At 38.6% G+C, this 12,427-nt stretch overlaps 1 protein-coding gene across 6 annotated transcripts in view; it reads right to left on the reverse strand.

Annotated features, from left to right (window-relative positions):
• MTMR1 (myotubularin related protein 1) overlaps positions 1-12,427 on the reverse strand; it is a 100,260-nt gene that overhangs the window by 37,220 nt on the left and 50,613 nt on the right. For all 6 annotated transcript variants that reach the window (XM_066356162.1, XM_066356160.1, XM_066356161.1 and 3 more), the window contains 3 exons: positions 11,034-11,222; positions 2,158-2,343; positions 1,514-1,720 (listed from right to left, as the gene is read on the reverse strand). In XM_066356162.1, the coding sequence (XP_066212259.1) occupies positions 1,514-1,720; positions 2,158-2,343; positions 11,034-11,222 (582 nt within the window). The remainder of the gene's footprint in view (positions 1-1,513; positions 1,721-2,157; positions 2,344-11,033; positions 11,223-12,427) is intronic.

Below are 12,427 nucleotides of genomic sequence, written 5' to 3' on the forward strand. Positions count from 1 at the left end.
GTAGAAAAAAAAAATTAAAAATCGAACTGCCTTTTGACCTAGCTATCCCACTTTTAGGAATATACCCTAAGAACACCATAGAATTGTTCCAAAAGGAGAAATGCACCCCCATGTTTATGGCAGCATTGTTCACAACAGTGAAGATTTGGAAATAGGATCCGTCAGTGGATGAGTGGATTAAAAAGCTTTGGTATATATATACTATGGAATACTACTCAGCCATAAGAACTGATGACATCGGATTATTTACAATAACATGGATGGACCTTGATAACATTATACTGAGTGAAATAAGTAAATCAGAAAAAACTAAGAACTATATGAATGCATACATAGGTGGGACATAAAAATGAGACTCAGCGACATGGACAAGAGTGTGATGGTAACGGGGTGGGGAAGGAGGGAAGGGGCACAAAAAAAACCAGATAGAAGGTGACGGAAGACAATTTGACTTTGGGTGAGGGGTAGGCAACATAATCAAATGTCCAAATAATCTGGAGATGTTTTCTCTGAACATATGTACACTGATTTATCAATGTCACTACATTAAAATTATTTTAAAAAAAGATACTATCAACAAGATGTTACTCACAATAATAAATGTATGAATTTAATATAAAAAATAAATAAATAAATAAATAAATAAATAAATAAATAAATAAATGTACAGATATACACAGAGGGAAGACCATGTAAGGACACAGCGAGAAGGCAGACATCTACAAGCTAAGGTTAGAGGCTTTAGGAGAAACCTAATCTGTCACCATCTTGATCTTGCACTTCCAGTCTCCAGAACTATGAGAGAAATTTCTGTTGTTTAAGCCACCCAGTCTATGATACATCTTTTACAGCAATGTTCACAGCAGTGCTATTCATAATAGCCAACAATCCAAGTGTCTATCAACAAAATGAGTAAACAAAAAGTGGCATGATACATACAATGGAGGACTATTTAGCCATAAAAAGGAATTAAACTGATACATGTTACAACAAGGATGAAGCTTGAAAACTCTATGCTTAGTGAAACAAGACAATCAAGAAAGACAAATATATAATTACACTTACATCATCAGGTACCTAGAATAGGCAATTCATAGAGACAGAAAGCAGATTAGTGGTTGTCAGGAGCTGGGGGAGGGAGGAATGGGAGTGACTGCTTAATGTGTATGGGGTTTCCTTTTAGGATGATGAAAATGTTTTGGAACTAAATAGAGGTGGTGATTATAAAATATTGTGAATGTACTAAATGCCACTGAAATGTACACTTTAAATGGTTAATTCAGTTATATGAATTTTACCTCAACTTTTATTTTAAAAAGTCATACCTACACTTTAAAAAAAAAGGTCCTACCAGGAACATACAATGCTGACGTCCATAGTATTATATTATGGCAGTTGAGGTCTGATAGAGCAAAAAACCTATGCACATGTGCGTGTGTGTGTGCATGTTCTATGATACACACATGCATATGCTAGAGTAAAACAGCTAGAGTATTAACCTGTCTTGACTCACCAGTGCAAACTTATGTCCAAAACTTATCCACTCCTTTTCTATGAGAGTCTCAAATCCTTTAGTGGTACGGTAATAACTGTCCAGCATCAGCATAGCCAGAGACGTCAGCTGGGCTGTTCGGTCCCAACCGTCGATGCAATGCACCACCACTGAGGTTTTCCCAGATTCTATTTTATCAGCAATTCTCACTGCCCCAGCAAGAAGCATCTTCAGAAAAGAAGGCACATTATTAGAACAAGCAACATTTAACTTCTATTATAGCAAAAATAATTCTGGGGAGAAGTTTGAAATTCAAGTCAATAAACCAAACAAGAATGCAGTCAATTGAAAATCACTAGAAACTATCATGGGAGTGGGGGAGCTTCATTGAGAAAAACTACCGCAGTAAATAGCATCCTTTATTAAATGGCCAAAAACTACTTTAAAAACCTAATGTGAGGTAAGCAGTATCCCTTTTTATTATATTACCAAAGCCCCCAAGGAAGACCACAATCTAGATGCTGCCCATGGAAACTAAGGAAGCCCAAGTTACACAGCAAAGATGTGCTTATTTGCAATGTTGAGAAATCACTTGGATACAGGTTTATGGCACTAACACAGAAAAATCTTATCCAGAAAGCATGTAAGGGACTGGCCCTCTTTACCTTTATATACTCCAGCCAATGTGTCCCATCCACATTGGATAGCCACCGTGTCTCATCAATTGAAGGGTACACGATCTCTTTTAATTTACGTAGTGATTCTCTCATCACATGAATGTTATGGATTTCCAAGAATACAAGTTCCACATTTGGGTAAGCACTTTCACTTTCATATCCCCCACCTTTTGCCTGTAAAAGACAAAAGGCAGACATCACTTCATCTGAGTTATCTTTTCTGTTCTCTCCAGTATTACCAGAGACCATTTAAAGAAGCAACAAACTCATCTGTTTATTATAAACTTCCTACATCTTTTGTATGAGTTTCCTGTGGCCACTGAACAAAGCCCCACAAACTGAGTGGCTTAAAATAGAAATGTCTTCTCTCACCGTGCTAGAGGTGGGAAGTCCAAAATCAAGACATTGGGAGAGCCGTGCTCTCTCAGAACTCTCTTGTAGAGGACCCTTCTTTGCCTCTATCAGTTTCTGGTGGTCCCAGGTGTCCCTAGTTTATAGAAACATTGACTCAAATCTCTGCCTCATCATCACATAGCTTTTTCCTTGTGTCTGTGTCTCTTCTCTTCTTATAAGGACACCAGTCAGATTGGATCAGGGCCCACTCTAATCCAACATGACCTCATCACAACTTGATTACATTTGCAAAGGCCTTATTTCAAAATAAGGCCACAGTCACAGGTACCAAGGGTTAGAACTTCACCACATACTTTTAATGGAGACAATTCATTCCTAACAATCCTCCATCACGTCTCATCAATTCTTAAACCATTAAGAAAGGGACCTTACTCAAGGCAATTTAGGTTTAAAAAGTTGTTATTACCAACTATCTGAAAACAAAAAGTTTTACTATCACAAAATTTCTGTATAATAAAATGTTTTTTTTTTAAATCCCTAACAATGAGATTTATTCAAGCAATTTTAGTAAACTAAAATGCAAATGTAACAAAAAGGGATATATGGTTCACTCCTTGGTAATCTCATAAGAAAATCTGATCTAACATATTTTGTACAGATCAACATTCAAAACACAGCCTGATCAGGTGGTGGTGCAGTGGATAGAGCGTCGGACTAGGATGCGGAGGAACCAGGCTCAAGACCCCGAGGTCGCCAGTTTGAGTGCAGGCTCATCTGGCTTGAGCAAAAGCTCACCAGCTGGGACTCAAGGTTGCTGGCTCAAGCAAGGGGTTACTTGGTCTGCTGAAGGCCCATGGTCAAAGCACATATGAGAAAGCGATCAATGAACAACTAAGGTGTCAAAAACGAAAAACTGATGATTGATACTTCTCATCTCTCTCTGCTCCTGTCTGTCCCTATCTATCCCTCTCTCTGACTCTATCTCTGTCCCTGTATAAAAAAAACAAAAACAAAAAAAAAACACTCAAAACACATCTGTGATGAGAAGGTAGAAAAACTGAAACCCTAATAATACATTGCTGGTGGGAATTAAAATTGTGTAGTATCTGGAAACAATTTTGATGGTTCCTCAAAAAGTTAAATATGGAATCAACATATGACACAGCAATTCTAGTTCCACAGAATTGAAAACAGGTATTTAAACAAAAACTTGTACATGAATGATCACATCAGCACTATTCACAATAGCTAAAAGGTAAAAACAACCCAAATGTCCATGAATGGATGAATGGATAAACAAATTATGATGTAACTATAGAATAGAATATTTTTCAGCTATGCAAAGGAGTTAAATATTGTTCCATGCTATAACATGAAAACATTATATTCTAAGTCAGAGATACCAGGCGTGAAAGACTACTATTGTATGATTCCACTTTTATGCAATGTACAGAACAAGGAAATCTATATAGTAAATTAAATTAGTGGTTGCTAGGGTATGGGGGAGGGCAGAGGGTGGTAGTGACTGCCAACAGGCACAAGGTTTCCCATTTGGGGCTATAAAAGCATTCTGGAATTAGACAATAGTAATTATTGCATAACATTGTGAATATATTGAAAGTCACTGAATTGTAAAACTTTGGAATGTTTAAACGGCAAGTTTATGTTACATGAATTTTATATCAATAAAAGCAATAAATGCATCTGTGGACCCAAAGACAACACTCATCATTTAGGCTCCAACCATTTACCAAATGGGTACTAATGCTCAACCCTGAGCTAGATACTGGAGCAAGAATTATGAACAAGTGTAGACTATGGTCCTCAAGGCCCTCAAAATCTAGTGGTGTAAGTGGGTAAGAAGAGGTGCGCGTACAGAACAGGGGCAAGTCTTTTACTGTAGGAGAGCATAGGGCCACCAGGGTAGGCAGAAGACACGTCTACACTGAGAAGAGAACACAAGTCAGGAAAGCTTTGCTGTGGAAAGGAAGGTCAAAAACACACAAGGTGGAGGGGTAATCATGTTTAGATGACCAGAGATGGGTGAGGTTGTGGCTGCCCAAGAGGCAGGTAAGAAGGTCAGCAAAGAACAGTAAGGGAAGTGGTGAGAATAAGGAGAGAGGAGGCCAGAGTGGTCAGGTTCTGGATCAGACATACACTATGGAATCATCACTGGCTTCGTGGGGATAGAAGGTACTGGAGGAGGTTGGACCCTGTGCAGGTAAACCAGCTCAAAGACAGTTGGTCATTAGGCAGAAGGAATCATGATGGAGGCAGTAGGGAAGAGACATGCACCTGATTTGAGATATTTAAGATACAGGACATGGAGGCTGATTGCGACAATAGAACTGGGTAACACAGGAGGTGACAGTGATGCCCATGATTGTGGACTGCACAGCCTGAGAGATGGTGGTATCGTTTACTGGGATACAGACTATTGAAAAAGAAACAGTGTTTGGCTCTGAGTATAGTGAGCACAAAATGCGTATGAGAAATACAAGTGGAGAGAACTTCAGACTGCGGAAGACACAGGACTGGAGCTCAGAAGAGAGGTCTGAGCTGTGCATATTAATATGAAGTCACAGGCATGTGGATGATATTGGAGGACAGAGGTCTGGCACATGGTGCTCAAGGACAACGTGTAATGTAAGAAGAAAAGTAAAGGGCAAGAACCTGAAGAAGGCCAATATTTAAGAAATACAAAGCAAAATACTTAGATGAGCAGCTATAGATTGAAAGAATAAAAAGAAAAAGAGTATTTTCAAAGGAAAAAAATTATAACTATGTCAGCCTCACACAGTGGTGGCAGTGAACAACAGAGTGTCAACATGAAACTCAGAGGTCCCCAGTTCAAAACCCCAGGCTCACCAGCTTGACTGTGAGATCATCAGCATAATCCCAAAGTCACTGGCTTGAGCCCAAAGGTCGATGGCTTGAGCAAGGGGTCACTGGTTTGGATGAAACTCCAGTCAAGGCACTTATGAGAGGTAATCAATGAGCAACTAAAGTGATACAACTATAATTTGATGCTTCTCCTCTCTCTCCTCTTCCTTTCTCTCTCTCTCTCAAATAAAACAACAACAGAGACCTGAAGATGGCAGCGGAGTAGGCAGATGCACAGACGCCCAGCTCACACCACCAAACTGGATTACAAATTAATTTAGGAACACTCAGCATGAAAAACCAACTCTGGACTACAAGAACAGCTCTCAAAAACCAAAGAGCAAAGAAGAAGCCACACCAAACCTGGTAGGAAGTGAGTGAATCTCCCCTACTTACAGGAACAGAGGGGGGGGGGTGAGGCTGAGAGTCCAGAGGGCTCTCACTCCAAGGAAAAGAGCATAAAATATTGCTCACAGCCACTTGCCTGTCAACCAGGGAATGAGGTGTGTTGAAAGGGTGGGCTTGTCTTCCAAAAAGAAAGGGGAGAGAGAGAGACAGACAGTGAGGGGCAGAGGAATGCATGGGACAACCTGAGAAGCTAATTCATCCAGTGCTGGAGGTGGCCATAGCTGGGGAAGGGGCTGATCCTTCCACAAAACAAAAGATTAAAGTACTTCCAGGTCACAGATCTCCAGACATCTCTCCAGCTCCAATCAGTGCAAAGAAGACACAGCTGAAAAGAAGAAGTAGGGAGGAGGGGCAGTAACTCAGGTCTCCATGGAGATCTGAGATACACCTCCCTGTACTGCAGCTGAGAAGACACCCTGCCCCCAGAGAGAGTAACTGGCAGATCAGGCCTTCAGAGTCTCAGGTTACACCCACGGCATTCCCAGATACAGTTTCAAATAAGCCCCCTGCTGAGATCAGTAAATAAGACTATCATCTGATAAGAAAAAAAACACATCAAGACTTCAAAGAGGCCCAAATCCCAAAGTAGATTACAAATAATAGCTGATGCCAACCCAAGAAGAACTAGAAATAACACAATTGAATACTGGAGGCAGACAATACCAAGCCTAGACTCAACCAGCTCTACAAACAATAGACCCAAACACACAGACATAATGAGAAGACAGAGAAGTGCAATCCAAATGAAACCACAAGAGAAATCTCCAGGAAATGAACTGAGTGATATGGAAATACCCAAACTTCCGGATGCAGAGTTCAAAATAATGATTGTAAGGATGCTTTGGAATCTTAGAACAACAATGGATGGTCATCACGAACACCTAAATAAAGAAATAGCAAGTATAAAAAAGGACATTGAAATATTAAAAAAGAATTAGTCGAAGATGAAAAATACAATATCAGAAATGAAGACCACAATGGAAGGAATTAAATACAGGATGGATGGAGCTGAGGACTGAATCAGCGAGTTGGAGGACAAGTGGAATGAAAGCATGGAAGCAGAGAAGAAAAAAAGAGAGACTCAAAAAGACTGAGGAAACTCTTAGAGAGCTCTGTGACAACAAGAAGAGAAAAAGCAACCATATCATAGGGGTTCCTGAAGAAGAAGAGAAAGAACAGGGACAGAGAATTTGTACAATCATATCATAGCTAAAAACTTCCCTAAATTAATGCAGGAGAAACTATCACAAGATCAAGAAGCACAGAGAACTCCATTAAAGAGAAACCCAAAGAAACCTACACCAAGACACATCATAATTAAAATACCAAACCTAAGTGATAAAGAGAAAATATTAAAAGCTCCCAGAGAAATAAAAAAAGGCTATCACCTACAAAGGAGCCCCCATAAGGATGACATTCAACTTCTCAAAAGAAAAACTTGAGGCCAGAAGGGAATGGCAAGAAATATTCAAAGTAATGCAGAACAAGAACCTACAACCAAGATTACTTTATCCAGCAAGGCTATCATTTAAAATTGAAGGAGAGATAAAAAGCTTCCCAGACAAATAAAAAACTGAAGGAATTCATTACAACCAAACCAGTGCTGCAAGAAATGTTAAGGGGCCTGCTGTAAACAGAACAAAGTGGGAAAAGAATATAGCAAAAGAAGAATACAGCTTTAAAGAATAAAATGGCAATAAAAACTACATATCAATAATAACTTTAAATGTAAATGGATTAAGTGATCCAATCAAAAGACATTGGGTAGCTGCATGGATAAGAAATAGGACCCGTACATATGCTGTCTACAAAAAACACACCTTAAAATAAAAGATGCACATAGATTGAAGGTAAAAGGATAGAAAAAAACATTTCAAGCAAATGGAAATGAAAAAAAAGCTGGGGTAGCAATACTGATATCAGACAAAATGGACTTTAAAACAAAGTATATAGTAAGAGATAAAGAAGGGCACTACATAATGATAAAGGGAGTAATCCAACAGGAAGATATAACCATCATAAATATCTACACACCTACTCTAGGAGCAACTAAATATATAAAACAGACTTTGATGGATATAAAGGGTGAGATCAACAGCAATACTATAATACTAGGGGATTTCAATATCCCACTAACATCAGTAGATAGATCCTCAAGACAGAAAATTAACAAAGAAACAGCAGACTTAAAGGACACATTATTAGATCAACTTAATTTAATAGATATCTTCAGAACCTTTCACCCTAAAGCAGCAGAATATACATTCTTTTCAAGTGCTCATGGTACATTCTCTAGGATAGACCACATGTTAGGCACAAAAGTTATCTCAACAAATTTAAGAAGATTGAAATCATATCAAGCACTTTCTCTGATCACAATGGCATGAAACTAGAAATCAATCACAACAGAAAAACTCAAAAATTCTCAAACACATGGAAACTAAGTAGCAGGTTGTTAAATAACAAATGGACTAAGAAAGAGATAAAAGAAGAAATAAAAAAAATCCTAGAAATGAATGATAATGAGCATGCAACAACTCAAAATTTATGGGACACAACAAAAGCAGTACTGAGAGGGAAGTTCATAGCACTATAAGCATAATTTAAGAAGCTAGAAAAAGCTCAAATAAACAACTTGATCCTGCATCTAAAAGAACTAGAAAAAGAACTGCAAGTGAAGCCCAAATGTAGTAGAAGGAAGGAAATAATAAAGATCAGAGCAGAAATAAATGACATAGAGGCTAAAGAAATAATACAGAAGATCAACGAAATTAGGAGCTGATTCTTTGAAAAGGTAAACAAGATAGATGAATCTTTAACTAGATTTACCGAGAAAAAAAGAGAGAGGACTTAAATAAATAAAATTAGAAATGAGAGTGGAGAAATAACAACTAACACAACAGAAATACAAAAAAAATTGTAAGAAAATACTATGAAGAACTGTATGCCAAAAAACTAGACAACCTAGATGAAATGGACAAATTCCTTGAAACATACAATCTTCCAAAAATAAATCTGGAAGAATCAGAAAACCTAAACAGACTGATTACAACAAATGAGATCGAACAATTATCAAACAACTCCCAACAAAGAAAAGTCCTGGGCCTGATGACTTCACAAGTGAATTCTACCAAATATTCAAAGAAAAACTAACACCTATCCTTCTCAAGCTATTTCAAAAAATTCATGAGGAAGGAAGACTTCCAAGCTCCTTTTATGAGGTGAGCATAATTCTGATTCCAAAACCAGGCAAAGACAACACAAAGAAAGAAAATTATAGGTTAATATCCCTGATGAATATAGATGCAAAAATCCTAAACAAAATATTAGCAAATTGGATCCAACAATATATGGAAAAAATCATACGCCATGATCAAGTGGGATTTATTCTGGGGAGGCAAGGCTGGTAACAATATTTGCAAATCAGTCAATGTGATTCATCACATAAACAAAAGGAAGGAGAAAACATGATAATTTCAATAGTTGCAGAAAATGCATTTGATAAAATTCAGCACCCATTCACGATCAAAACTGTCAGCAAAGTGGGAATACAGGGAACATACCTCAACATGATTAAAGCCATCTATGCCAAACCCACAGCCAACATCATACTCACTGGGCAAAACTTAAAAGCAATCCCCTTAAGATCAGGAACAAGGCAGGAGTGCCCACTTTCACCACTCTTATTCAACATAGTCCTGGAAGTCCTAGCCACAGCAATTCGACAAGAAGAAGAAATAAAAGGCATTCTAGTTGGAAAAGAAGAAGTAAAACTATCATTATTTGCAGATGATATGATATTGTATAGAGAAAAACCTAAAGTCTCAGTCAAAAAACTACTGAACCTGATAAATGGATTCAGCAAGGTGGCAGGATATAAAATTAATACTCAGAAATCAGAGGCATTTTTATACACTAACAATTATTATAGCCTAAGGCTTAGTTTTAAAACTAAGTTTTTGCCCACACCCTTGATTGTTGCACGGCATCTGCTGGTACCCTGATCTTGCACTTCCAACCTCCAGAACTGTGTTGTTTATAAGCCACTTAGTCTATGGTGTTTTGTTATAGCAGCCAGAACTAAAACTCCCCCTTCTAACCCAGTCTTCCTCCTGGACACTCCTCTCTTTGGGATCTCTTCCCACTATTTAGATGCCTACTTCCTTCACAGAGTCCCTCTCTTGCCCTCCAGACAACATTTCTGAGTGTTTGGTGCTTGGTCCCTGCTCAAGACACCCAGTGCTCCCACAGGCTGCAACCACCACCACCAGGCAACTGGGCCCTAATCTCAAACTCAGTGTGACCTCCTTCTGAGCTCCAGAGCTTTATCTTTCCCACACAGCTGCCTCAAATGTATTAGGTTAAAACTAAATTTCTTCCCTCCATGTTCACTTTGTGTAAAAGAAATATGACTGAAAAAGCTTTCGTGCCTGACCTGAGGTGGCACAGTGGATAAAGCATCGACCTGGCATGCAGAGGTCACTTGTTTAAAACCCTGACTTGCTTCAAGAAACTGAGGGCACACACCAAAGCTGTACATTGAGATCACTCTGCCCATGATGTGGAGACTAGACTGAAAAGAACCTCTAGAAAACACCTCTAGAAAACTGAATCCAGCAGTATATTAAGGAGACTGTGCACCATGAACAAGATTTATTCCAGTAATGTAAAGGTGTTGGATAAGCTTCCTAGAGCTACAGTAACAGAGGACCAAAAAGTGTGGGGCTTAAAACAGCACAGATTTATTCACTCACAGATCAACATTTTGGCAATGTTAGTTCCTCCTGAAAACTCTGAGGGAGAACATATTCATGTCTCACTCATATATTCGCCTAGTTTCATACGGTTGTCTCCATTCTAACAGAGCTTCAGACCAGATATGAATTAATCAAGCCATCACCATATTTCACAGTTTAAAGGGACATCCAAGGGCCTCATGATCATTTCATTAAAATACTTACTTGATTCTTAAGGTGATAATTCTCTTTTTGGGTCTTGTTTAATTAATTCAGCAGACAAGACTGTATAGAAACAATGAGAGAGACAAGATCTCAACCCACATGAGACATCCATAGGCTATATCCCAGGGAGGAATAGCTATGGGCTACTCAGAAAGATTCCACCTTCAGATAGGGAGGAAGTCAACAGGTTATTTGAACTGAATAATAATTTACAGACAGTACATAAGACCAACTGGTTCTGCAATGTTGAGAATGTACCTTGTTGGTATCGGCAACACTGTTTTGTCGGGCATCAAAGATAGTAAGTTTGTGAGATTGTGCATTAGCATCCATTATTGTCTGCAAATATTTTTCATCTTCTTTGCAGCGTTTATCACTGGGACCCACTAGTGGCTGGCTGCACCGAGTGATTGTTGCCTGACTTTCTGGATGAATCCATGACAAAACCTAGTGTTTGTAAGTAACAAATATGAGTACAGTTCCTAAAACAGTATGTGCTCTAATTACCATGTAACACTTAAAAAAAGAAGAAAAAAAAACCAATTATCTTCTCAAACACAGCTTCTTTCGCATATTTTCCTCAAAATGAGGGGTCAGGCCAATCAACGGCAATGATAGTGGCTATGAAGCACAATGTTTGGGTCAGGTTGAAAGAAGTTTGACTAGATAAGCTTAAAAATCCCCTTCCATATCTAAACTTCTATGATTCTAAGAAAAACAGCAACTAAGTTAAAAGATTACTAACATCAAGCACCTTTCCTATTTGATTGACTAGTTTTAATTTGTCTCCTAATTTAAAAACAAGTTTGTATCTCAACAATGACACATGTGGCTGGTGAGGACAAAGTGAATATATAGTCTCTTATAAATATAAAGCTATATCCCCAAATCTCCTGTTTCCTTCAGTGGCCAAGAGATTCAGGTTGTACCAGACTACAAACTCCAGGCTCAAAAATGTTTGCTTCGAATAAGCCAGCTGGAAAGAAGAAGTAGCATATGCTTTCACTCATTTGTGGAATCTAAAGAACAAAATGAACTAACAAGCAAAATAGACACAGACTCATACACATAGAGCAGGCTGACAGCTGTCTAGGGACGGGGACTGGGTGAGGGGGTGGAGGAATTGAACAAAAAAGACCAAAAAAAAAAGGAAAATAAAATACTCATGGACACAGACAACAGTGTGGTGGTTGTGGGGGAAGGTGGAGGAGGGTATGGGGGGATAGTGATGGACAAACACTTAACTTGGGGTGGTGAACATACATCACGGTGTACAGAAATGTGTTGTAGAACGGGGCACCTGAAACCTATATAAGCAGGTTAACTAATATCACCCCAATAAATTCTGTTTAAAAAAAAGTTCAGCCTGACCTGTGGTGGCACAGTGGATAAAGCATTGTTCTGAACACTGAGGTCACTGGTTCGAAACTCTCTCTTTCTCTCTCTCTCTCTCCTCTCAAATGAATAAAAAATAAGTTCACTTCCTCCTGGGTTGAGGTGGACAGTATCACAGGGGTATACATATGTCCAACTCATCACATTGTACACATTAAAAATGTGCTGTTTTTGTATACCAATTAATCCTTAATAAAGCTGATTTTAAAAATCCACCCCATGCTGGCTCCTCTGTTTCTTTTCATAATGGTGTCCCT

The sequence above is a fragment of the Saccopteryx leptura genome, chromosome X (assembly GCF_036850995.1).
Source record: "Saccopteryx leptura isolate mSacLep1 chromosome X, mSacLep1_pri_phased_curated, whole genome shotgun sequence".
In the NCBI taxonomy this organism is placed as follows: Eukaryota; Metazoa; Chordata; class Mammalia; order Chiroptera; family Emballonuridae; genus Saccopteryx; species Saccopteryx leptura.